The following is a 27,795-nucleotide window of genomic DNA, read 5'->3' on the forward strand; positions in this document are numbered from 1 at the left end:
GTAGAGTCTGTTGCCAACGCTAATCCTCAACATGACCCACCGGCATTGACCTAAATATCCAGACTGGACAATATGGTGCCTGCAAACATAATTTTGAGTTCTTCAAAACCATCCATCTATCTATCTATCTATCTATCTATCTATCTGTCTGTCTATCTGTCATTTATCTATCTATCTGTCTGTATCTATCTATCTATCTATCTGTCTGTCTGTCTGTCTATCTATCTAGAGAGTAGTAAAAAATAGAAAACTGAATGAGAAGGTGAGACCAAACTTTTGACTGGTAGTTTATGAGCTATAAAGATAATGACACATTTTTATGCAGTAAAACAAGTGTTTGGGCAATAAACAAATCCAGCATTGGACTGCTCCTATTTTTCAAATAAAAAAAACGTTTTATTAAGAGGAAAGCGTTTTACAAAAACATTAAATGGACAAAGATGATTGTCCATGTATTTTTAGTGTACATTTGCTTCCAGTGTTTTTTTTCTTTTCTTATCGCGTCCGTTTCTATTTTCCTCGATTCAATGTCTTATTAGCGATTCCTTTAATAACCTTTAAAGAACATGGGAGGGGGCGGACCGGATGTTGGACCTGCCACCTTCAGATGGGCTTGGAGCAAGTGTGGGGACTGAACCAGCGAACAATGGTGCACTTGAAATTCGCATGAGCACATTTTCAGTCCTCGGAATTGTTTGGACCGAGCAAAAGGGCTGCGTTAACCAAATATTCGGAACCCAATGAGTTTGAAACACAGTGGAAAAAGTGTTAGAAGACTCACCCAAAGCCCAACTGAATCGTCTCAGGTAAGTCCCTCTCCTATTGACAAATACTGGTAGCTGCTGACTATCTAAACACCCTGAGAGTGGCTTGTTATTTTTAACATACCAGGTGTATTAATAGTCAGTTGTTGCCGTTAGGATAACCGACGTAGTTCTCCTTTGCTAACTCACCATGCTACCGTTAGCCACATTGTGCTACCCGAGTGCGGCACATCGAACCGCTAGCTGAGATAATAGCAGCCGAACTTTTGCCTCAGCTGTCGCTCCCGCCTAGATATGCGCCTAATATTAAACTTTAAATTATCCTCAGTATTGGCAGACACCCCACTGGCACGAAAATATTCACGTACTGTTTTGGTATAACGGACGTGGTCGCTAGCGGCTAGCGTTTATATGTTATTGAGCACGAATTACTCCTGACAGTGTGGTGCCTGCAGCCGCCGCGTGCCCGTCGATTTACGAGCTTTTGTTATTTCCACAAGCAAATCGATGTGTGGCTGAAGTAGAACTTGACGTTTTTTTCTACTGAGCAGTCAGCGCGTCCCGCTGCACGTCATTGCAACCGGCCGTTTGACCTGCCAAACTGTCGTAACGCTGCACGCTTGTAAAGGTTATTAGGGTTCAAACGAGACCACCCCCAATGTTTAAATTCAAAACTTCAGTCTGTTGTTTGTCTAAATGATACGTTGCTCTTTACCACGTGTAAGATTTATTTTTCTTCAAGTGGAACTAAGCACCTTCTACGTGTAGAAAACCACTCAGAGGGTGCAAATCTTCAGTCTACCCACAGCACAATCTCTCAATGACAGTATCCTTCAAAACAGATTAAAAAAAAAAGGTGGGTCCAACTACCAATCTGCCGCATATGCCGAATGATTTTGATGACAGACAAACCACTTCTGTTGAATACATACCCCCCTTGGCGGAGGTGATCAGGTACACTGAGGTTTTTCCATAAGTCAACCAGTAACTGCGGATTGGTGATGTAGATAGACACGAGTTTGTTAGAGGGACCAGATGGGAGGCTAGATGGTTTGGACATGTGGAGAGGAGAGACATGTTGGGTGAAGATGCCAGGTACAAGATGAAGATGAAGACACAGAGTTTTTAACAGAGGCTTTAAGAGGGTAGATGCAGAAAGAGTACACAATTCTATAGCAAACGCTGGAAGATTATGCTGGTAGTTAATGGTTTTACTGAGATGCACTGAGTCAACATGTGATGCACAACATCAGTCACACATTGTAGCATTTTGAACAGATGTAAAGAATACCCCCTGCAATAGAAAAAAAAATGTTTTTACCATACTTTGTACTTGTAATTCCTGGATGGTGAAGGCTGTTTAAAGTAATTGAAGTGGATTATTATTATAAAGCGATTGATGGACATGAGCTTATCAAAATAGTCTTTCGTTCCACACTGACTTAGCAGAAATATATTTATGCATTTGTCTGTCTTTCAGTTATTTTTCTGTAGTTCTGCAATCCTGGCACATTTTTGGAAACATCTGTGTTCCTTGATGACTGATACTTGGCAGTATCATATGTATTTGTTCGACAACCAATGTCTTTGCACCTGATTCAGCATAAATCCTTCTAAACTGTTTCTATCTGATTGTTGTTACAAAAGCTACATGTCCACTTTTGGACCTAAGTGTGTGGAAAAATGTGTTGCTCGACAGCTATTTGATTGTGTATACAAAGTCCATTTGCTATGTTGAACTCTTATCACCTAAGACTGGTCATACAGGACTTTGAGACACACAATTAGGGTTTTTTGTGGTTGCACTAAAATAGAATAGTGAGTAAGTCATGTCATGTACAATGTAGTTTTCTCATTTTTAGGGATTTTGTTTTACAATTTTGTTCGCAATGATTTCTGATCACAATCTACTGTTGTTTTCAAGACAGAATGACAAATAGAGACAGTAAAGAGTCTTGTCCACATTTAGTTTTTTTTTATGCTCAGATGGGATTGTTGCAACTGTTACACAAAAGTGGAAAAATCGATTTTTAAGTATTTTCATTTGAGCCTGAAGCCTAGAAAATCGGAATCGCATTTTGTGGATCAGGATATCGATCAGTCTATTTGTAAATCTTTTTTTTTCTCCACTCCCCCAATATAGATGGACTGCTATTGTAATGGCAATTTTGTTTCATAAGGGGATTTAATTAAGGCACTGCAGTTGGAGTCTCTTCTTACTAATTATTTGCAATTCCAAAAACCGCTTCAGAAAAGCGCAATGTTGGTTAGAACTGAATCCAAGTCTAGAAATCTAATCCCTTACATGCAACACAAACACTCATTCACTCCTGCGTACAAACAAAACTGACCTTCAGTGTCCTGCCATCACAATGTATTTCAATCATTGTCTATATTTAGTTAAATGGCCAAAAGAAAGGCCCCTGGACTCAACTGTACTGTCTCACAGTGCTCCAGTAAACACTTGGCAGTTTATCCATTGTGCTTTGTTTGAACCACATTGATAACAGCTCTGCAGAATAAATAGACTTTTTGCTAATCCATCATAGCTCTCCTTGTTCTCTAAATCTCGTTTAACTTCTTTCTGGTTACTTCATCATGAAGCCTGATGCTGTTGGAAGAAGAAAGAATATTGGGTTGGGCCATTGAGAGGACAAGCATATCCTATTACTAAGTTTGACTTTTACTATCGCACTCACCTCCTGTTTTGTTGACAGTGATCCTGATTTGTAATGATAAGAGCAGGTGGCTGTTGGCATTGTAAGACACCAGCGACATTCAAACTGTTTTTGTTAGGTCCCTGCAGTGCAACACACAGTTTACCACCAACTCTGCTGTGCTAAGAGAGAACCTCTGTCTTCTGCCGATGATAATGAATAGTGACATATCCAGGGTGCTTGTAGCTTGCTAATCACCCATAATCTGATCCATTGGATTAGAGGACGGGAAAGCAGGTAGGACTGCTAACAGAATGTGCTAGTCCATCTGATTCAATCCAAACCAGAGTGACCCACCGGTCTCTTTTGTTTGCAATAACCGTTGGACGCGACTGACTCTCAAGGAGATCGTACTTTTGTACAATTTAGGAGAAGGAAGTCTTTCAGTCTGCCTAAGACAATTCTTGGCTTCGTAACAAAGGTGATCCGATCTGGTCACCATCTTCTTCTTCTCGCTGGGATTATCATGTCTGCGGAGCAGCACAGACTTTGACCACAAAAACACTCCTGACATTTTTACTTTCTTAGCTCTTGGCTTTGATTTGGTCGGACACCAATAGCCAACATGTTGAACCAGAGTGCTGTGATGGTCTTTACAGGACTTTGTGGGGCATTGGTGGTCATGGCAATGGCCTACTACGTCTACTGGTAAGTTATTGTTGAAAGAAATTGGACTTGTTTTTTTGTTTTGTTTTGTTTTGTTTTTGGTGAATGAGAGTGATTTGCACGATTGCATTACTGGCTTGCTCTGAAGGATTTTGTGACTGGTGATGTGAATATTTTCATTTTGGTCAGTTCAGACCATTATTAATCTACAGTATTTCAAATTTACTACGTTACTTGTTGAGAGTGATGTGTAAACAAACCATACCCTGATTTGTCCATCACCCACTGGTTTGCAGAGACTACCACGCAAATATAACAATTATTAGATGTTGTTGATGTTCTCTCTGAGGCCTTTGTCTTGATATCATGAGCTGTTCTCTGAAATTGTCTTCGTGATTACATCACAACATTACCCAAAAATCCAGTTCATCCACACAGCAAAATGGATTAAGACTTTAATAATGAGTTAGTTGGTGCGAAATCAGATGAGTTGTTTCATTTCAAGTCCCCCTGAAAGTCCCAGATGGTGACTTGAGTTTTTGCTGCAGAAGCAGAAACAGCTGTCTGCACTGATCCGCCTTAACCCAGTCATGACTAATCTTTCCTTCAGGTAATGTTGGGTCACAAATTGCCCATGTTTCTGCGGGGACAATCTCTACTTCCTGTGTCTGTGGTGTTTTTTTTTTCTTACCAGTGATATTCATGCGGAAAGTAGGCTTTTTCATATTGTCATCTGCAACGATGGCTGATTGTGTCTGACAAAAATGTTTCTGCCATGTACAAATCAGTTAAGCATAGCATGGACATATCTTAGCAGCAGAATAATAATAATAATAATAATAATAATAGCATCCACTAGGTTCATGCTTTTGGTCTTCTCTTTTGAGTCATCCTTTCTTCTGGTTAGCACTGCCACTGAGAGGAGACATGCATAGCTGCATGCTTGCCGCTGACCTGTTGGCAGAAGCCTAATAAAAACAACCCAAAAACACACATATTATAACATATCAGGTTAGAAAAGTTGACACTGTGCACTTAAAATTATGGATTTTTCTTTTTTTTTTTTTTCACTTATTTAGCCCTGTTACATTTTTATTTTTATTTTCTTGCGTGTCATAACTACTTTTGCACAAGTTTATCTTTTGTACTTTCTACTTGGTACTACACTTTGAAAAAAGGATGCTGTTTGTTAAGTGAATTTCTCCCTGCAAGATCAAGTATCTGTCTATTTGATACACGATCACTTCTTCCTCTGCTTCATTTGAGTTGCCTCCGTTTGGTGTTTTAAATGTGTCGATTATGGATGAAACTGTTGCCCAATAATGATGGTTCATTGGGCAACAATTGTGTTCATCTTACCACATGTGTGGTGTGGTTACAGCCCATGTTCTCAGATGTGAAAGGTACCATAATACCCAGTTAACCAGTGAACACTGAAAGGACAAAATTCATTTGATTCAAAGTGAGAAAGAAAAAGAATCATTAATTTCAATTAATTTGTACACCACTGGTTTATATTGAATTCTAGAAAAATCCATAGTTCTTTCATTTTTTTCAAAGGTTGGTATGGTTTTGGGCATTGTTTTTAATTCATGTTTGTTCGCTGTTATTATCATAGTCAGTTGATTATAAGTAAATATAGCAACAATCTAAACTTTTTAGCAAAGGTTTTGGTCAAGTGACATGACACCAGTAGGAGTGCTCAGATGTTCAGCTTGTGGAGACTGGGGGAGGGGGAAAAAAAGTGGACCAAAGGTCATGACCAATGTTTAGCTTACACACACTCATGAGCTATACAACTATACAAATAAACTCCTCCTGTTCATTTGCATGCCTGAGTAATGCAGTCAAGTGCAAGTCAAGAGACGAATTCGAATTGGAAGTGTTGATGGAAGCACTTCAGGGGTGAGCAATGTATTTTTTCACTAACATGCGATATTTGTATTTATTGTTCCCTGGTGTGCTTTATCTCCTCACAATGAGGTTGAAGCTAAAACCAATGCAGTTGGCTTTTGTTGTCATTTTTTATTTGGCGTGTTTATACCAAAACGGATTTGATCAAAGCCTGACAGTTTTTCTTTTCATTCCTTTTCTTGTGTCTTAGTTTTTTTTTTCTTCTCTTTGACACACCCACTCGCCCCACTAGTGACACCTGCACCTTGCACACCACGTTGGAGGCTCCACTGATGAAATGTCCTGTTGTTGCTTAATCTCCACTTGTATGGGCAGAGGTCATGTTTGCTGCTCAGTGCTGACAACTGTGCAGAGCTCGTGTAAGATCATGTTGGGGATGGGTGACGCACACTCCTGTGACAATATTACAACAAACCTGAAAGGGCTACCTTAGCCAAGAGGCAAACCCACGGGCTTGCATGTAAGATTTCCTTTCATCCACACTCACTTCTCTGGAATGTGTTTTGTATCTTATCTTATTGATTATAGTTGAACATACTTGTTATCTGTCTGGCACAGACTGTATTTAATGTGAAGCTATTAGGATTGTCCTTGCATTGGTGTCGTGCAAATATTTATTCCAAAAATGAAATTCTCACTGGTCCAGCTGTGAAATTTATCGTCCATTTTTTTTAATTCTGGAAATTCTGTTGGTGTGATACGTTTCTCAAGAGTTTTTCCATTTTTTTTGCTGACAGTTTCATTCTGCTAGTTTAATCTACTGGTGACCTTTTAGCTGTCAATGGATTGATTCACATGCGGTGTCAAAGATAAGAATCTGAACGTTCTTCTCAACTGGAAATTGATTGAATGTACACTTAAAGTAGAGAAGCTGGACTTTACTGTCTTGTGGGTTTAATTTGGTGGTCGACGGGCAGCAGTGAATTGTTGTGCGATAGAAAAACATACGTCTTGAAGTCTTGGCTCATGAAACATATGAATGAATTTTCCTACTTTTATTCTCTGTTATGTGCAGCAGGATTCCTTTTATTTACTTTAAAGTTAGCTATTTCTCCTTCCTGGATAATATGGATTAAAAACGTTACGTTTCTTGTTCAGACTTTGACTTGGTTATGCTTGCTGTCTTAACATCCTGTTGTGTTATGCTTGATTGTGCTTGATTTGTAGTCCCATTTATTCAAATACAATATAGTACTTTTAAGTTTATGGCATTCAGGGTTGTTTATATAAGGACTGGCTTATGATTTAGTTACCAGTTAACCTGGTGTTTATATTACTATCTTGAATATCATGTCAGTTAAGTAGTAAAGTCTTAATGGTTTTATTGGTTCTTGTGTGGCTTTGGTGAAAACTGGCAACGTGTCGACTTCATAAAAAACCAGCTCAAGCATGTGTTGTTGGTCTTTCATTCAAGTAATTTATGTTATTCTTTTTAAGGACTCATTTTTCCTTTTAAACCTTTGCACTTTCCCTGTAAGCGCCTGGAGACAGTTTGACATTCATCAACATGTCTGTGTGTGTGTTAAACACCCATTACACAAACGACAAATGCTTTGAGATTTGCTGATGCGGTTGGAATTCCGAGTGCTGAACACATGCACATGTGTTTACTTGCTAGTGTTACAAAAGGCCTCACCACTTACTGAAGTGTCCTGTTGTTATGTACACTGTACCTCTCTTTATTGAGAAAGACCTTGTTGCCTGATGCATCGACGGTGGTATCAATAGCATCATATTGAGCGCCATGTTAGAGGCTCCTTTTCTGGATTAGAGGCATCTCTGAACAGCTAAACTGGCTTGACCCACTCCGTAATGGGCTTTTGTGCTGATGTGGGGACAGTCTGTAAGCAGCAGGTTGGAACGGTTACTTGTCTGTAAACCCCCTTGTATGTCACTGTCCTTGGATTTGTGTTAAAGCAGGCGGAACTGTCCAAGGTCCACCTCTCTGGCCTGCTCACCTTATGCTGGGATATTAGGGGACCTGAGTTCATCCCTGGCTAGTACCTGATAAGACAATATTCCTTTCTGAATCTGTCTTGAAAAGCTATTAAAATCATCTTTGAATATGTTAAATATGAGGAAGGGAGAAGGCTACTTCATGCTGGGGTATGTCAACATATCCAAGTTAAGGTTTTTGTCGCTTGAACTGAGGCACATCGGTACAATGTGGTAGTGCCTAACAATTTACAGTGTGTAACAATTTACAGTCAGATGGGAGTATTTGTTGTGTCTACCTTCGATGTTTGCTATTCTATTTAGCTCAGAAGAATATTTTGAATTTATTCAGAATCATTCACAGAAGAAGTTCTGCAACTATTTTTCTATCCAGTTCAATTTAGTCATTGTATGTTTCCTTTCAGGACTGTAGTATTGGCTGAGGGACCGTGTAAACGCGGCTTGTAGAAGGATCCCACCGTGGTGAGTAACTTTTTGTGGCATTGAAAAGTCCTTCCAAATGTGCATAAAAAGTGAAACATTTGTCCCTCCTAAGGTTGGTCGTAGTGTATAGAGGAGCCCCTCCAGCTCTCCAGGCTCCTCAAAAATGGCTTTGGTGGGTTACCTGAAGAGCCTGTTCATCCTGCAGCTGCTGATGGGCTTCGTGTTCGTGGTGAGCGGCCTTATCATAAACTTCATCCAGCTCTGCACCTGCGTCCTCTGGCCAGTCAACAGGCAGCTCTATCGCAGAATCAACTGTCGGCTGTCCTATTCACTCTGGAGCCGTAAGTACACTGCCCTCTCATTGGGTGGCCTTGATATTACCATGCAGTGTGTGATGATGTTTATATGAGTGCAGTTGTGTTATAGTTTGGTTTCATTTCTTCTGTATGCAGAACTGGTGATGCTGCTGGAGTGGTGGTCCGGCACTGAGTGCACCCTATACACCGACCAGGCTACGGTGGACAAGTTTGGCAAAGAACATGTCATCATCATCCTCAACCACAACTACGAGATTGATTTCCTGTGCGGTTGGACCATGTGTGAGAGATATGGAGTCCTAGGAGTGAGTGAAAAGAATTCCAAAACAGTTGCTGACAGAAGTAGTAATAGCTTGATGTTCTATCACCCGCAGAGTTCCAAGGTGCTGGCCAAACACGAGTTGCTGAAAGTTCCTCTGATAGGCTGGACCTGGTACTTTTTAGAAATAGTCTTCTGCAAGAGAAAGTGGGAGGAGGACAGAAAGACTGTGTTTGCTGGCCTGGACAGGCTCAGAGACTATCCAGAGTATATGTGGGTGAGTCCTGTCAAAGTCATTCTTGAGCAGTTTGGTATGTCAACCAAAATATACAGCATTTGTCCTCTAAACATGTATTTTTAAGTAGTGATGGACTGATGAGGCTTCAGTGAATAGAAATAATTTTCAGAGTCCACCAGATGGTATGCTGTAGAATGTTTGGATTTGAACAGCCATTTCAATGAAACCTCTCACCATTTTTAAAGTGAGAGCGCCACTTTCCGAGCTCTGCAAATGAGGACTGTTTCATGAAGCCTCATCTGCCCATCACTATTTTTAAGTGTGATTGTTTTTTTTTTTTTATGATAAGCTTGGATGTGATGCATGACAGGGATCATTTAAGTTTATTTAGTTGTCCATTTCCTGTCTCTGTTGTTAAAAACACATTTCAAGAGCTTCTCAGGCGATACTTGAGCTTAATTTTAAACACATGAACGTCTAGTGTTTTCTGCTTCTCTGTCGATTTGTTTTGGCTGCAACATGTAACTAAAGGTCGTACTGGCCCAGCTGTATTTAAAACCTCACCTCGGGATAGTGTGTGTTTATTTTGCCTCATGAGTTCTTTGGAACCGGACCACTAACCCTCACTGTGCCTGGAACGTTTCCTAACAAACTCAAAAGCCTATGTTATCTGCTCAGGACCCCAAAAACACTTTGGACCACATGCCTTTGCTGCAAATCAGCTGGCCAGAGCTTCACTCACATTTCATCTGAGGCCGTGCCAAGGAATGGTGATTAACTTTGACCCAGATAGCCAGCAGTGTCAGCCACTGCTTAAGTACTGTAGTCTGCAGCGAGAGAGATTTTTGTCTTCATGTTGCTTTAAATCGATTTCATTCCACTTAAAATGCTACGTACATCACTTCGCTCAAAAGATGAGATGAATAGGCAACAAGCGTGTGCATGTGGAGGAACATCTTCAATAGCGCTGGGAGGGTATCAAAAGGAGCGTGTAAACCTGCCTTTTGTGTTGGTTTCATTCATTGTTCAAATGAACCTGTGTCAACTAAAGTGTCCGCCAACGGCAGACAAGTGGTGAACACCAAGAGCAGGGGCAGCGGTCGCTTATATTTGGCCTCTCTTTTTATGACCGGTGGGAAAACACTGTGCGAGTTAAACCAGGCACTTGAAGTACAAGAATTAAAAATAGGTAGCAGTATTTGATGAGAACTATTTCTGAGTTTTCTTATTCAACCTGTAAAACGATTGGAAAGTGTCTCAGAGCAGGAGGATATTAATGGTTTGATCCTCCATGCTTGTGTCTCCCTCTCTTCTTTAGTTCCTGCTCTACTGTGAAGGAACACGCTTCACAGAGAAGAAGCACCAAATCAGCATGCAGGTAGCAGAGAGTAAAGGGCTACCCAAACTTAAATATCACCTCCTGCCCCGAACCAAAGGATTCACCACCACACTGCACTGTCTAAAGGGCACAGGTACCATGAGCTGAGAAACACCATCCTGACTCTGCTCACCAGCCATACTAAATCCTGCTTCCTATCTCAGTGAAGGCTGTGTATGATGTGACCCTCAACTTCAAAGACAACCAGACGCCGACTCTCCTGGGCATCGTCAATGGGAAGAAGTACAAGGCTGACATGCATATCAGGTGAGTGAAGGAGATCAAGAGATCAGCGAAAGGTTAATTGGGTGCGTCATGTTGAGTGAGGCTGAGCCGATGGAGGCGGTCGGCTTGTGAGTGTTGCAACAAGATATGATGAGCCTTTTATTCAACCCATCTGTTACAGCTCGTTCTGACACAGAGCCCCGCTTGTTTAAAACCCATTACAAAAATCCTGCATTTTCAGACTACTCTGAATTGGCTTTTAAATAGACCTAAAGAGTTACAGTACCTACTGCAGTTCATTCATTCATTTTCTACAGCTACAATGGTCTTGAGGCACAGTGCACTCAGAGACCATAACAACCACACACTCGCGTATGGACAATTTAAAGTGCTCATTCGACCTCTGTATGCTTTTTGACTGTGGGAGGAAACCGGAGTGCACTCATGCACAGGGAGATCATAAAACTTGACTGAACCTTCTCCCTCCTTGCTGTCTGCTGTAACAAGTTATGGGTTCATGAGGCTGCATGAAACAGTGTCCTCATTTTCCGAGCCCACTAGGTGGCACTCTGCCCTAAAACCTTTGGATTTGAAGTACCGTTTCATTCAAACTGTGTGTAATAAACCGAGCACACCACCTACTGAGCTCTCAAAATGTGGACACTGTTTCATGAACGTGTAAAATTGGTTGGTCTTTTCACACATAGGATTGTAGGACAACATCTATCATCATTCATTCAAATTGATTCAGCATGTGTGGTAGCTTGTGCTATGGACTTACGAACGGCTGTCTCAGGTGGCTCTAGTCTACTGCTCTACTTTGCTAAGATCAGTGTGAGCGGTCATGCGTTAAATATTTCTTTGTGTCCAGACGGTACCCTGTGGAGGAAATACCAGATGATGAGAAGGAGTGTGCAGACTGGCTGCATAAGCTGTACCAGGAGAAGGTAAAAACATCATCTTGGTTCACCTCAGACATATGAGTTTCATAGGAAATGTCTATATACAGTGTAGGTTTATTGAAAGGGATTTTCTTGAATTGATGACCCAACTTTTTCCCTCCACTCAGGATGCCTTACAGGAAGCGTACAACAAGGATGGCAAGTTCCCCGGCCCCACAATAATCCCGCGCCGCAGAATATGGACGCTGCTCAACTTCCTGTTTTGGGCCACTTTGTTGCTCTCACCCCTGATCAACTTTGCGTGTGGAGTCGTGGTCAGCGGCTCCCCTCTCCTCATCATCGGCTTCACCATCTTCCTCATCATAGGTGAGTCAAATCGATGGTGATGTTAGACCTAAATATTTCATATACATGACTAAATCAAGAACCTCAATGGTGAGAGGACTATTTGATATTTCACTGAGGGTCTCTTCTTCTGTTCTCTCCCCAGCCTCGGTTGCCATCAGGCGTCTCATTGGGGTCACTGAGGTCAAGAAGACAGGGTCCAGTTATGGCGACCAGGAGGCCAAGAAACAAAACTGAGCCACGTCGGCTGTTTGTTTACGGTCGTCTGCTGTCTCCCCCTACCCAAGTCCATTCTCCTCCTGCCGTCGGGTACATGGGTATGTTGTGGAGGAGACCCTGTCAAAGTAAACTAGAGACCACAGTTAGGAATCCTGGGTGATGAGAGGGAGAGCATGAAAGGTCCAGGGTTCAAGCTTTCTGAAAATAAGGAGGGGCGCAGTGCTGTAGTCTCCTCCATTGTGATTCACTCTCCTCATCCGCATCCGAAGAAATCCATCTAACCAAGATTTCAAACACCTGACCAGTCCCTCACATGTCCCGAGCAGCGAACAAGCTCATTCCCTGTGACGCAACCGCTAATTCCACTTCCTGCCACTCAGATTAGCCCATTTACAGTGGTCACATGCTCTTTGTTTGTGTTTGCAGAAAACAAAACACAGCTTTTACAACTGCTGCAACAGGAACCGGTGCCTTCAGACCCAGCCTGGTTTAGTTCTTGTACAGATCACAACACTACACCAACAAACTACAGATCGTCTGGGTTTAGTTTTTGTTAGCCATCTTAGCTCCAAGACTAGCGTGCCGTTGTGTTGTTGCTGCCGAAAATGTCAAATTTATCCCGCCCTATCCCACAGATTGAAGATCGCAGATTGAATGTAATTAAAAGTGAAGTGGACCTTGATAACTGTTTTTGAAACCTGGTTGTTTGTGTTGTCAAAGCTCCAATCCTGAACCTCCAAAGGTTTTTAAATAAACCCAAACTACTTAGGTGGAGTTGCATTAAGTTGAGATGAAACTTTGGTGCTCTGAATTTTTTCTGGTTTAAATTAATGTTAGCGACGCCAGTAGTTTACGTTTTCTTTAAAACTAAGCAGAAAATTGACAGAGAAATTTGAACTCCAGTCTTTTGAGCAGAAAAGATGCTTCAGTTTACCGGTCTATTCTACTCATCACAGTGCAGATGTCTGACATCCATGTTTCCCAGGCTCATTGGAGCTTGCATGCTTGTATCTTTTTGAGATAAAGTCTAAGGCGTTTTCGTCTGAAACATCAGCACAGTGATGCTTTGAATAGACACCATTTAATCTACTGATCTACTTTCCTGTCAGGTGTTTTTCCCACTTTTACTTTCGTGTTTTGTCAATTACACGTTGAATAACTGTTTCAAAGGCTGCCGTCTGTTCCACTACAACAAGGGCTCCTGATGTGAAAACACTCTTGTCACAGGACCGCCATATCACACCTCTTCATTCTGACACAGCGTGCAGTTTCCAGGTGAATGGAGAAGTGGTTTTCCTAATAAAGGAGTACATCTTCACTCTTACGTTAGGTGTGGTGGTTGGCAAGCATCCTGTCGTGCCTGATGTGTGTGTCGGCAATAGGTCACCAACTGACTCACAGCTGTCGGCTTGTTATTTCTGTCTCCAAATTTAGGCCGCTCTAGTGATGTTGCAACCTTTGCCTTAAATTTTTGCCCACTAAGGCCAAGGATTTCTCAGCCACCACCTTCTAGTTCTCAACAGGGTGTGAAACTTCCAGCAGCTTTGTTAGGCTGTCGATCTTGTCGAGGCAGGTTTTCAAAGATGGATGTCTGACTTGTTTTGGGGACAGCAAGCTTTTTGTTGTTCTTCATTTCCCAGTCTCCCTATAGAAATGTTTTTACCATGTCAAGTTTGTCCTCCCACCCTCCCCTGGACTCCCGTGTTTTGTTTTTTGGTTTTTGTTTTTCTACCACCACACTTTCATCAGTGCAGTGTGGTGCACCACAACCCAGATGAATTCCATGCAAGCCTTAATAGATAGTACTGTTTCATCTTTCCGTGAGAAACAAACTGATCCCTGTACACCTAAAATTTCCTGTCACTCCTGGGTCATACAAAATGAGCGAGACGGCGCTTGGCGTGGCAAAAGCTGTTTGAAACCGATCCATGCTTTTCACACAAATGTGAGTCACATTACCTCTGATTTTCATGAAATATTAGGTTGTAAGCTGATTAAATCATGAAACATTTGCTGCCAGTTTCCATAACTAATAAAACCTGTTGCTTTCAGTTTGTCTGTACATCCTGGGACCACGGTTACATTTCAGTTAGCTGCACCTCTTTGCTTTAGCTGTTTTGTTTTTTTTCTTCCTCCAAGACAAAGACACGTGAATATTAAAGCACTAAATCACCTTCTGTTTCACCGAGTTTGTCTTCTTACCAAAGGTCAAATGGCATTTGTGTTCAACTCCAATTTCATCAATGGAGAAATGAAACCCCTCTTTTCATATGAAGACTTATGTATTTCAAGACAAGAGGCCGCTGTAGGACATTGCAGCGTATTGTTAATTTCACAATGCAACAAATACGACGATATAAAAGGTGAAGGGTCGCCACATTTCTATGGGTCATAAGGCTAAACAAACAAAATTTTAGAAATGCAAGGTTGTTACAGAGGTTCATGACAGGAAACATCGATGTGATATCCAGCTGTGTTTCCATAGCGTCCACGGAAGGCATAGAAAAGGAAATAAAATAATTTCTTATGTGGATCTGAAAATGATTTGGTAAGTGGCTATATTAACTAGCAATTGTATTAATAAAATATTTTAGTCTTCAATAATTGGTTGTATGCGAAAGGCATTTATGTAATAATACGCTTTCTCGGTAAACGTTTTAATACATTTTTTCCGAATTAAAAAATATAATTTAAATTCAACCATGCGATTGGAGGCTTGAACACAAGAGGCCGCTGTTTCACTGTGCCGTCAACTTCTCTTGGCAGCGAAGAAGACCTACCTAAAGGTGCTCACGGGAGAGACAGGCGGCAAAGTTAAAAAGAAGATGCAAAAGGTCGTTTAAAGTGTTTTCCTGCCTGTAAATATTCTCCACTCCTGAAGATTTTGAAAAGTATCATCCAGCAGTGTTTTGACAAGAGAGGGTAAGAAATATTTGTTTGTCATCTGGTCACACGACTTGAAAATGAGCTAATATTTAGTATAGAATATACGTTTGGATTCCATTGTTGGTCATGACATTTTACGGTTTTGGCTTATTTTAAATGGTAACATGAGCAGTCTAAATCCAAACTGTCATTCAGTTCTTTTCTTATATTTCTTGGTTCTTAAGAGCCGCTTATTTATTTTTAAGACAACAAAAGATGATGAAGACGCAGTATAACCCATGTTTTTAGGTTGGTAGGTTAACTGTTATATATATGAACCATGTCACATTACTATCTTGCAATTATTTGTACAACTTTATAACTGTCCCATACTCATGTTCCTACATCTTGAATCTCACCTCAAAGCACTAGCAGCTCTGTACTTGACGCTCTTGCTTCCTATTTCTTATGACATAATTATAGGTTCAATTGAGTTCACTTTTTGGGCGTATAGTTTTTGGTGTCACACTCTGCCACTTAAACAAAATATTCTATGGCTATCCTAGTTTCAAGTTGCGATGTTAATGCATTTTGTATTCGTGCATTTTCAAGTTCAGTCAGTGACAATATTATAGTGTGGAGTATTTATGATCTACAATATCAGTGAGATAAGATTGGGAAACTCGATAATAACCCTTCAGAATAGCAAAATATAAGTGGAAAAGGCCCCCCAAAAACCTGTAAAAACTCAAGCACCTATTACCTATCTAAAATGTGTCCTTTTATTTGGAAACACATTCACTTTATTGCTTAATATCTAAAAAAGAAAATGAGGTCGTTTTGTCTAAGGACAACATACCTAAAGGAAAAACCATGATTTAAAATATTAATGACATCATACATGTTTACCCAGAGACACGAAACTTCCCTCGGCAAAAGAACTTCTGAAGACTCTTCCGCACTTCAGTCAGTTTCAAACCGTACATGATGGGGTTGAGGATTGGAGGAATCAAAATGAACTCAATAGCTATGAAATTCTGAGCAGCCTGTGATATGTTTTTAGAGCCGTATCGCATGTACATTAGATCAAAGAGCAGGGAGCCGACGACGATGGCCAAGGAGAATAAATGTGGCACACAAGTCTGCAGGAACTTGTTCCAGTTCTCTTTAGATGAGCGGCAGATTCTTATGATGTATATGTAAGTCCAGAAAATGAAAATGTTGTGGCAGATGTAAAACGTGTAGTTAAAAAATGGAATGATGTAGCTTGACATAGACGTCGAGCAACTGAGTTTGTAAACTAAGTAGTTGACGCAGTAGATCTTGGGGATGTGTGAACCGCACATTTGGAACCATGATGTTGTTAACGTGCTCATGAATATGAGAAAAGAGGGAATGAGCCAAGCGAAGAAGGACAGAACCGAAATCACCAGCTTGGTCATCACCGTGTGGTACACCAGCGGTCGGCAGATGGCCACGTATCTGTCGTAGGCCATCACAGCCAGGATGGAGAAGTCGGCGCAAGCTGAGCTGTGAAGCACAAAACCCTGCAGGAGACATCCAGAATATGAGATCACATGATGTTTAGACAGAAGATCGTAGAGGAATTTGGGATAAAACCCGGTCGTGCCGTAGAGTCCATTAATGCACAAGTTGCAGAGGAAGATGTACATAGGTTCGTGCAGGCGCTTCTCCAGAATGATGGTCACAATGATGGCGAGGTTGACCAGCCAGATGGTACAGTAGCATAGCAGTGTCAGAAGGAAGAGAAGGATCCGGTTGTTTGTGGTTCCGCTCAACCCCGTCAGAGTAAACATGGTGATGGTTGTGGCATTGTCCATCACAGCAGGGCGTCATCTGCAAAGATCATTTTTGGAAAAAAAAGAAAAAAAAAAAACTCTGATTGACCTGCCCTGGTCTGTTGTAGGATCAGAGCGGAGGTCACAGCTATGTGTCAGAGTAGAGCCAGCTAACCAAGGACTTCAGGCTTTTATCCTCTGGTGAACCCACACAGAGGCTCCACTGCCCAATCACAGGAGAGTATCATGAGGGATGTTCCTGCAGTGACACTGAGATCCTTTTTTTAAATGAATTTTTATATATAGAACCCAGCTTGAAAACAAAGCTAGTTATTTCAGATTAAAATAGAAATTTAATCTTAGAAAGAATAGAAATTTACTCCATGGTTGAGTAAAATGTAAACTTAAAAAAAACTGCCGTAGTAACACTGTTTATTTATTTATTTATTTTATATTTATATTATATTTTGGTCTCTATCTAACATCTGCTGCCTTTTGCAAAAATTATTTATTTATTAAATTATCAATTTATTTATAATTTTATTTTTAAATTATTGAAACCCTTTAATGGTAATTTTATTACTATTATTTAATTATAACTTAAATTTAAAAATCCATAAAGATGGCTACACCTACACCATTTTCTTAAAAGTAAACAACCAAGGCGAATTTTGCATCATTTTGTTTTGGTTTTTTTGTTGTTTTTTTTTTTGTTTATTTTTTTACAAAATATGTCTTGTGTCGGACATCCAGTAATGACTGTGTCGTCCTCTTCTGTGTCCCCGACGACGGTTCACTGACAAACAAATGCTGTTTTGGTTAAAGTATGAGTAAAATCATCAATGGCAATGAAAAACCAGGGAGAATTGGAAAAATATCTTTTATCACTCAAGACAAAGGACTGGTTGACCGTTTGTGTAATAATTTTGGAGACTATAATATGACTAAATTATATTTTTTTCACATTAGTTCTAATATTTCTTATACATTGAGGGACAACAATCATACTGTAACCCCTGGCAGAACAGTCTGTCAGGTTGCAAACGCGTTCTACCGGTGGCTTCACACATTGAGTTTCTCATCTCTCCACTTAGCTAACTATTTTATTTAAACATAAACAAATATTGATGTTGGACTCTGGTAATACGTTAAAAGTGGGCTTTAAAGAGAGACTGTAGATTTGTCAAAGATTCTAAAAACAATGCTGAAACAGATCCTATATTTTAGTGTGTGAGTGGTCATTTATAGTTGATGAACTGGTAACAGTTTTCAGCCAACGTACACCAAGAAGAGAAGAAGCTGCTGAAAATCTATGAAATACTTGATAAAAAAACAAACACAGTAGGTCAGTCAATAAAAATGTATTTATTGTGTGCATTTAGGACAATGTGACTCTCAGAGAGTGATGAAGACGAGCTTGAAAGCGAACACACACACATGGTACACATGGTCACACACACACACTCTGCAGTGTATATATATATATATATATATATATATATATATATATATATATATATATATATGAGGCGTAAAATGTGGGTTATTTATTTTCAATTCGTTGTGATCAATAAATGTAAATGTGTGTTAATATCTAAGAAGCAAGGTCATAATAGTTCTTCTTATTATTTAGTTTTGAATTTTTATCTCTCAAATTCCGTTAGTTTTAGCTGGGTTTCCTTGTTGTTATTGTTTCAGTTTTTGAAAAATGTTTAGTTTCTGTTTAGTTTTTATTAGTTTTAGTGTTAGCTTTACTTCTTTGTTTGTTTTGTTTTTCATTCAATATGGCATATTGGTACAAAAAACTTATCAAAAGACACTTTGTAAAAAATGCATTAAGTTTGGGAAGATAACGCTTTTGCCCAACTGCCACCATTGAGCTAGTGACATCATGGACTTGACATGCCGTACCTGGCCAACGACTGTCATAAAACCAAAGCCAAAATAGATTTTAAATCATCTCAAAATTCTTCTTTTTGAAATAAGTAAAGATAAAAATTAAGGACAAATTCGCTATAATTGTTGTTCATTTTGTTTAGTTTTATAAGCAGACAATGCAGTTTCAGTTATCGTTTTATGAGAAACTTTGTTTTTATTTTTATTTCAGTTAACAAAAAGGATTTACAATTCCAGTTTTCGTTTTTTTGTTACTTTTCGTTTACCATAATAATATGTTTAATACTATTTTAACTAGTTGATGTAATACAGCGCCGGTTAAGGGTCACAATCCAGACAATATCTTTTTCTGTATTGTGCTAATGCTAATGGTTTTTTTCATATATTGATAAGTTTTAAAGCGAGTATCTTCAGGATGCGTCTCCTAATTTCCAGTAACTTCATTCCATAAATAAGGGGGTTCAACAGCGGAGGGATGACAACGAACTCCAGAGCCAGAACTGCAGCAGCTATTGGGTTAATCTCCTCTACATTGAGTCTGCTGAGAGAAATGTCACAAAATACTGCAATGGAAAAGATGAGGAACGAGACAATGTGAGGCAAACACTGCTGGAAGGCTTTGCCTTTAAAGTCGGCCGACCTTCCCCAGCAGATGATAAGGATGCGCAGATATGTGTACAGGACAAAAAACAACGGCAGGAAGACGGCGGTGATGGTGACTAGCAAGCCCACGATGTTGTTCGCAACTGTTGGGATGCAGGATAGTTTGACAATGTTCCAGATGGCGCAGTAGATTTTCTGTATTTCATTGCCACACAGAGGAAGCCTGCTGGACATGCCCATACACAGCGTCACAATACAGAAGGAATGTATTTGGGCCAGTCCAACCAGCCCAAAGACACGTCCTGCTGTCATCTTTGTCCTGTAGTGCAGGGGTTGACACACAGCTATGTAGCGATCATACGCCATGATGCTGAGGATAGTGAGCTCACTGGAGGCGTACGTGTATATGAAGTAAATCTGAGCAGAGCAGGAGGTGTAGGAGATCAGGTGAGAGTCGGACAGAAGGTCCACCAGAAATCTGGGGAAGAAACCAGCGGAGCCGTACAGCTCATTGAAAGACAGACAAGCCACAAGCATGTACATGGGTTGGTGCAGGTTTCTCTCCCGACAGATGACCAGGATCAGGAGGATGTTGGACAAGATGATGAAGCTGTAGAGCAGAAGGAAAAAAACAAATGCAACATAGCGATATTGACCGATGTCCACAAACATAGTGAGGTTGAAGTAGATGTCAAAAGAGTTGTTCTCCATTGTTTTTCTAGGACTTCCACGTCCTGCATCTGCCTGGCCTGTGCTGGAAAGGCAGGACAACGTCAGACACTTTCGTCAGAGTCACAACACATCCCTGTGTTTAGTGATACTCACCGAGTGAGTGGATGATGTCTGTCGTGTCGCTCGACTCGAGGCGTGTTTTATCTGCTCCCTCAATTATCAACGGAGCTGTTGTCTCGTGATGCTCCAGCGTCCAGTACGTTTAGAATCAAAGTCAGAAGGGAATTTGTGTTATTATTAGTCAGAATTAGAATTAGTGATGCAAAACTTTGCCCCATCTCTGACCAAGTCTCTTTTGTGTCTTTACCTTTCATATTTGTAAATATACAAAAACATCTGTATACTTATGTTCAGGAACAACACCCCCTATCACAGCATATCATGTGGACCCTTAGGAGACAACATTTCCCATTATTTTATTTTTTGGTGCAAATATTATATATCAACATCTCCCCAGAATTATTGGTGTTTTGAGGAGGCAATGACGTTACATCCTATCAGTTTCTGGGTAAAGAAGCTGAGCAGTGATCTGCTCACTGTTGCTCTATATATCTCCTTTATGGTTGTAGATGCTGGATTGACCCCACCAATATGGTCAAGGCTCGTACTGGAGTGGCGTACTGCAGTGAAAATAGTTGGATATTGATCATTTAATCCAGCTCCACCTGCGTTTTATTCTGTGGCATCTGAGCAGAGGTCTCTGTAAGACGGATGTTCCCAATCAGTGAATTTTGCCGCCAAGTTTTACCAACATTAAGTGTTCTTGCTCCTGGTTGTTGGACATGAAGTGCTTTGTGTATTCATGAAAAGTAAATAATACCCTTTATTCATTGAGAAATACCCTCACACTCATCACCTTGACTAACCAGTTTTCAACATGAAACTCTGATGTGCTTGTTTTGTTTTGTGTCACAATCACTCATTTATTAATTCTAGAAGTCTCTGATTCAAGTTTGTTTTTAGAAATGGAAAAGGAGGAAACAAAGATTGCAACTATCAAAGCACACCTGTTGTGTAATCGCATTATAAATAGTATTATAGCCGCAGGTCAGGATAAATCTAATCAGAACAAAAGCATTCGCTCCCATCATTTACCTGTTATGTATAGAATGACAGGTGCTCTGGTTCGTCTGCTGTTATCTAAAATGTATAGTTTTCGTTAAGGTGTAGGTTTTCATTTGATGTCACACTTTATGACTGTTGTATCCCTTAATGATCTTGTTTATGTTACTGCAGGCATTCCTCACAGAAGAGGAGGCTTCAAGGAAGGCATTTCCCATTCTCTGTGATGTGTGGTGTCAGATGTCAGCTGGCCATGTAAGTAGCTTTGGTGTTTGATACACCTGAAGGGCCCACCAGAATTCAGGAAACTTGATGTTGCAGTACGCAAAGATGCCTAAAAGGCACTCACTGATATATCAAGGAGGGGAAAATATACAGTATATGCATGTGTGTGTGTAAACGAATAAGTACCATGAGGTGAAATGCAAGTCTTCGAAATTTTGACAATCCGAAAGTTGTATTGGTTTGTCGTGGATAATACATTATAGTATTACAGTAGTACATTATAAAACCTAAAAGGAACAGCAATTTAAGTCACATTGTCATTCGGTTTGGTCTTTATTTATAAAAAAAAAGGATTTTGAGATTATTTAAAATCTATTTATTTTGTCTCTGCTGGTTTTATGACAATTGTTGGCCAGGTGTGGCATGTCAAACAACCCGTTTTCAGATATCGTTTTATGAGAAACTTTTGTTTTTATTTTCATTTAAATGAATTAAAATGATTTACAATTCTAGTTTTTGTTTTTTGATAGTTTTGGTTTACTATAATAACCTTGCTTAATAGAGACTAATATGTTGAATACCATTTTAACTAGTTTGTGTAATACAGCGCCGGTTAAGGGTCACAATCAAGACTATATGTTTTCTACATTGTGCTAATGCTGATGATTTTTTTCATAAATTGGTGAGTTTTAAATCAAGTATCTTCCGGATGCGTCTCCTAATTTCCAGTAACTTCATTCCATAAATAAGGGGGTTCAACAGCGGAGGGATGACAACGAACTCCAGAGCCAGAACTGCAGCAGCTATTGGGTTGATCTCCTCTACATTGAGTCTGCTGAGAGAAATGTCACAAAATACTGCAATGGAAAAGATGACAAATGAGACGATGTGAGGCAAACACTGCTGGAAGGCTTTGCCTTTAAAGTCGGCCGACCTTCCCCAGCAGATGATAAGGATGCGCAGATATGTGTACAGGACAAAAAACAGAGGCAGGAAGGCGGCGGTGATGGTGACTAGCAAGCCCACGATGTTGTTCGCAACTGTTGGGATGCAGGATAGTTTGACAATGTTCCAGATGGCGCAGTAGATTTTCTGTATTTCATTGCCACACAGAGGAAGCCTGCTGGACATGCCCATACACAGCGTCACAATACAGAAGGAATGTATTTGGGCCAGTCCGACCAGCCCCAAGACACGTCCTGCTGTCATCTTTGTCCTGTAGTGCAGGGGTTGACACACAGCTATGTAGCGATCATATGCCATGATGCTGAGGATGGTGACCTCACTGGAGGCGTACGTGTATATGAAGTAAATCTGAGCGTAGCAGGAGGTGTAGGAGATCAGGTGAGAGTCGGACAGAAGGTCCACCAGAAATCTGGGGAAGAAACCAGCGGAGCCGTACAGCTCATTGAAAGACAGACAAGCCACGAGCATGTACATGGGTTGGTGCAGGTTTCTCTCCCGACAGATCACCAGGATCAGGAGGATGTTGGACAAGATGATGAAGGTGTAGAGCAGAAGGAAAAAAACAAATGCAACATAGCGATAGAGACCGATGTCCACAAACATAGTGAGGTTGAAGTAGATGTCAACAGAGTTGTTCCCCATTTTTTTGAGGGCTTCTACATTCTGCATCTGCCTGGCCTGTGCTGGAAAGACAGGACAACGTCAGACACTTTTGTCAGAGTCCCCGTGTTTAGTGATACTCACCGAGTGAGTGGATGATGTCTGTCATGTTGCTCGAGTCAAGGCGTGTTTTATCTACTCCTGCAATTGTCAACGGAGCTGTTGTCTCGTGATGCTCCAGCGTCCCGTACATTTAGAATCGAAGTCACAAGGGAATTTGATGAGTGATGCAAAACTTTGCCCCATCTCTGACCAAGTCTCTTTTGTGTCTTTTGTGTCTTCCATATTTTTAAATATACAAAACATATATATGTTCTGGAATAACATCCCCTAACATACAATCACAACATATTATGTGGCCCTTTAGGAGGTGACATTTCCCAATCTCCATTATTTTATTTTTTGGTGACAATATTAAAATCAATGTTTCTCCCTGGAATTATTTGTCATGTTTTTACAGGTGGCAATGAGGTGACATTTTAGCAGTTTCTGGGTAAACAAACTGAGCAGAGTTCATGTGTGTCACTTTAAGTTCTTACAGATAAGTTCAGAGGCCAGTCAAAAGCCCAAGTTAAATATTTTTCAATCTTTTCAAACAAAATCCAGGTAGCTGATCTGCTCACTGTTGCTCTATACATCTCCTTTATGGTTGTAGATGCTGGATTGACCCCACCAATATGGTCAAGGCTCGTACTGGAGTGGCGAACTGCAGTGAAAGTAGTTGGATATTGATCATTTAATCCAGCTCCACCTGCGTTTTATTCTGTGGCATCTGAGCAGAGGTCTCTGTAAGACGGATGTTCCCAATCACTGAATTTTGCCGCCAAGTTTTACCAACATTAAGTGTTCTTGCTCCTGGTTGTTGGACATGAAGTGCTTTGTGTATTCATGAAGAGTAAATAATACCCTTTATTCATTGAGAAATACCCTCACACTCATCACCTTGACTAACCAGTTTTCAACATGAAACTGATGTGCTTGTTTTGTTTTGTGTCACATTCACTCATTTATTAATTCTAGAAGTCTCTGATTCAAGTTTGTTTTTAGAAATGGAAAAGGAGGAAACAAAGATTGCAACTATCAAAGCACACCTGTTGTGTAATCGCATTATAAATGGTATTATAGCCGCAGGTCAGGATAAATCTAATCAGAACAAAAGCCTTCGCTCCCATCATTTACCTGTTATGTATAGAATGACAGGTGCTCTGGTTCGTCTGCTGTTATCTAAAATGTATAGTTTTCGTTAAGGTGTAGGTTTTCATTTGATGTCACACTTTATGATTGTTGTATCCCTTAATGATCTTGTTTATGTTACTGCAGGCATTCCTCACAGAAGAGGAGGCTTCAAGGAAGGCATTTCTCATTCTCTGTGATGTGTGGTGTCAGATGTCGGCTGGCCATGTAAGTAGCTTTGGTGTTTGATGCACCTGAAGGGCCCACCAGAATTCAGGAAACTTGATGTTGCAGTACGCAAAGATGCCTAAAAGGCACTCACTGATATATCAAGGAGGGGAAAATATACAGTATATGCATGTGTGTGTGTAAACGAATTAGTACCATGAGGTGAAATGCAAGTCTTTGAAATTTTGACAATCCGAAAGTTGTATTGGTTTATCGTGGAGTGGCGTTTTCTGTCCGTCACAAACACAGAAGGTTATTGAAATTTATTTTATTTGTATGTGATGAAAACAAATGTATAGCTGAGCAATACAGAGGTGCAAAACACTGTTCACAGCATATATTAGTTATGTGCGTTTGGAATAAAGAAAACCTGATGACAAAAATATCAAATAGCAGAAAAGTGTTTTTGCAAGATAAATACGAAAAATTGGGAAAATATTTCTAAGATAATAATTAATGAAAATATTTAACATGGTAAGTTAAATATTCTTACAAAAAAGAAAATGATATAGGTATAATAGAGTATAGTATAGAACTCATTTTCCTGCTAAGATTTTACATGGCTGACACAATACAGTGCTCCTTCAGGGTCACAGTCAAGAAAGTATGATTTTTGTATTTTGCTATTTGTCTTTTAATATGACAGCTTCAGGATGACTATCTTCAACTTGAATAATTATTCGAGTCAAAATGACCACTATTGCCTCAGGTGTTGCCGAATTTTAAATCAAGTATCTTCCAGATGCCCACGATGTTGTTTGTGACTGTTGGGATGCAGGATAGTTTGACAACGTTCCAGTGGGCACAGTAGATTATCTGTATTTCATTGCCACACAGAGGAAGCCTGCTGGACATGCCCATACACAGCGTCACAATACAGAAGGAATGTATTTGGGCCAGTCCGACCAGCCCAATAATACTTTGCATCGAGGTCTCTCTGAGGGGGATTTTGCACTCAAGGGTTTGGGGCCAAATATCCCCAATTGACTTTTTCATGTAGATTTTGCTGACCAATGCAAAATGACATTAATAATTTTGTCTACATTCTCATCCATGTTCAGTGTCTCATCTTCCCTACTGTTGAGGCATACGTTACATCATACTTGCCTCCAGTTGTTTGTCAGAGCTTTGAGTCAACAATGGTCATTTGTTCACAGCAAACCACAGTAACCACTCAGGTTCCCAGAGGTCTAGTTTGCAGCTACGCTGTACATAAGGGAATGAGCTCAGGCTAATGACACTCGTGGGAACTCAACTTCTTCAACTAAACAAATAAAAGTCATGTACAAAGAAGGTAATTGATCAATCAGAATTTTATTAAAACCGAATTACATGCAAAGTAATACAAATTTTAAATAAAGACTGAATTAATTTCAGTTTTATAAACAACAAACATTTCATTGTATAAACAATATAATTCAATGCAAGTTTTTATTTTAAAGCATCATCATTTATTCTCTAAATATTATTCATACTTTATATTATTGTATCGTAGCTTCTGCTGCAATGACTTGCATTTTGCCCATGCATTTTTATTTCAATACTTATGTATTACTATAATAATAATTACTATTAGGGTTCACCAACATCCTTCCTGATTGAACGATAAATTATATTTTTTAATAACAATATAGCTTCTAAGTCATATTTACAAGTAAAGCTACAAAAGTAACACGAATGTAGTTTGCGTTACTTCGGAAGGAACCAGCTACTAGATGGTTCGGTTAGTCTTTCGCCCCTATACCCAGGTCAGACGACCGGTTTGCATGCTGCGGGCCTACACCAGAGTTTCCTCTGGCTTCGCCCTGCCCAGACATGGTTCACCACGGGTCCTATCTCAGGGTAAATTAGGTACAGATTTTTGCTAATTTTGGATGATAGCTCTGAAAACAAAAAAATGATATGTGCGCCATGGTGTAATACTCAAATTATATTTCAATGTTAGGTCTGCAGATCCGAATCGTCTTTCTCTTAGTCTTTTAGTCTACATCCAACAAACAATTCAATATATCAGTATAGTAGGATGCTTTTTTGAAAGAGTTTAAAGATCAATCGATTATGATTTTAACACTTCTCATACACATTTTCACAATAACAAAAGCCAGATGTAATGATGATGTAACAATCGTAGTTCATTTGACAGTTATAACTGTAATTGTAAAAAGTGCCTGGAAGATGGTTATGACGCATCTTTTGGGTAATCTATATTAACACGGTTGCAACACAATGTCTGTGGCTATTTTTGGTTTCATGAAAGAGCATTTGAAGATCCTCTTTGTCTGCCCTCACTACTTAGTTTGGGCTGAAAGTGGACTGTGGCTTTCTAATTTTGTGGCATGCAGCGTTCCTGAGTCTGTGACAGGCGGTCACACACAAAGCCGCCATTCTGTCCCGAATTTTTGTCAGGATAAGCCCGTAAATAATGGGGTTCACCAGAGGAGGCATGACAAGGAACTGCAGGGCCATGAAGTTCTTTAAACTCTGCTGCACCGACGTGGATCCGTATCGGGAGTACATAACGTCAAAGAGCAGCGCGGCCGTGACGTTGAGCAGACATAGCAAATGTGGAACACAAGTCTGGGAAAACTTTCTCCTCCCTTCTTTGGTCTTCAACGCCATCAACACCAGCCGCACATACGAGACCATAATAACAAGGGCATGCAAGATGTAGAAGCTGATGATGATCAGGCCGACGATGTTGTTGGCTGTTGTCTCCGTGCAGGACAGTTTCACGATGGACCAGTTCTCGCAGTAGAGTTTCTGTATGTGCCTGCCACATAATTTCAATCTCAAAGACATGTAGATGAGCACAGCCCCCCAGCTTAGAGGAACGCACCAAGCCAGCACCACCAGCAGCGCCGTCCTCTGCGTGGACATGAGGCAGTGGTACTCCAGCGGCTGACATATGGCCACATACCTGTCGTACGCCATCAGCGCTAGGATGGAGTAATCGTTCATCACGTACGTGTAAATGATGAAGATTTGAACAAAGCAGCCTGCATATGATATAACTTGAACGTAAGACTGTAAATCGATGAGAAATTTGGGATAAAAGCCAGCCGTTCCCCACAGCGCGTTCAGGCAGAGGTTGCAGACGATAATGTACATGGGCTGATGAAGGCTGCTGTCCAGGACGACAGTCAGAATCAGAGACACGTTCACCACCAGGATAGCAATGTAGCAAAGGAAAGTCAAAGTGAGGATAGTAGCCCTGAAGTCGGCCATGACCCCGAAGCCAGACAGGGAGAAGTAAAAAGCAGTTGAATTCATGTCAGAGCTGGTCCCCAAAAAAAGTCGCCAGCTCTGGGGTTTTTTGGACAGAG

The 27,795-nt window shown here is 40.3% G+C and overlaps 5 protein-coding genes across 6 annotated transcripts; 1 reads left to right on the forward strand and 4 right to left on the reverse strand.

Annotated features, from left to right (window-relative positions):
• Positions 1–592: 592 nt before the first annotated feature.
• Positions 593–14,437, forward strand: agpat3 (1-acylglycerol-3-phosphate O-acyltransferase 3). Of its 2 annotated transcripts, none has more exons than XM_053876530.1 (10): positions 593–806; positions 8,362–8,419; positions 8,493–8,721; positions 8,833–9,002; positions 9,072–9,233; positions 10,513–10,666; positions 10,737–10,839; positions 11,669–11,744; positions 11,867–12,065; positions 12,190–14,437. In XM_053876530.1, exons 3-10 carry the CDS (start codon positions 8,544–8,546, stop codon positions 12,279–12,281), a joined length of 1,134 nt encoding a protein of 377 aa, XP_053732505.1. In that variant the 5' UTR covers positions 593–806; positions 8,362–8,419; positions 8,493–8,543; the 3' UTR covers positions 12,282–14,437. The 2 variants fall into 2 exon arrangements, with proteins under 2 accessions (XP_053732505.1, XP_053732504.1); XM_053876529.1 differs by lacking the exon at positions 593–806 and adding an exon at positions 3,715–4,129.
• A 1,596-nt stretch (positions 14,438–16,033) lies between these two features.
• Positions 16,034–16,969, reverse strand: LOC128765779 (olfactory receptor 49-like). The gene has a single exon (XM_053876843.1). The coding sequence runs from the start codon at positions 16,967–16,969 to the stop codon at positions 16,034–16,036; it is 936 nt and encodes a 311-aa protein (XP_053732818.1).
• A 2,232-nt stretch (positions 16,970–19,201) lies between these two features.
• Positions 19,202–20,137, reverse strand: LOC128765780 (olfactory receptor 6N2-like). The gene has a single exon (XM_053876844.1). The coding sequence runs from the start codon at positions 20,135–20,137 to the stop codon at positions 19,202–19,204; it is 936 nt and encodes a 311-aa protein (XP_053732819.1).
• A 1,980-nt stretch (positions 20,138–22,117) lies between these two features.
• On the reverse strand, positions 22,118–23,062 carry LOC128765700 (olfactory receptor 6N2-like). The gene has a single exon (XM_053876679.1). It carries the CDS (start codon positions 23,051–23,053, stop codon positions 22,118–22,120), a length of 936 nt encoding a protein of 311 aa, XP_053732654.1. The 5' UTR covers positions 23,054–23,062.
• Positions 23,063–26,764: 3,702 nt separating this feature from the next.
• LOC128765781 (olfactory receptor 8B3-like) lies at positions 26,765–27,742 on the reverse strand. Its single transcript, XM_053876846.1, has one exon. The coding sequence runs from the start codon at positions 27,740–27,742 to the stop codon at positions 26,765–26,767; it is 978 nt and encodes a 325-aa protein (XP_053732821.1).
• Positions 27,743–27,795: the final 53 nt, after the last annotated feature.

The sequence above is a fragment of the Synchiropus splendidus genome, chromosome 10, assembly GCF_027744825.2.
Source record: "Synchiropus splendidus isolate RoL2022-P1 chromosome 10, RoL_Sspl_1.0, whole genome shotgun sequence".
NCBI lineage: Eukaryota > Metazoa > Chordata > Actinopteri > Syngnathiformes > Callionymidae > Synchiropus > Synchiropus splendidus.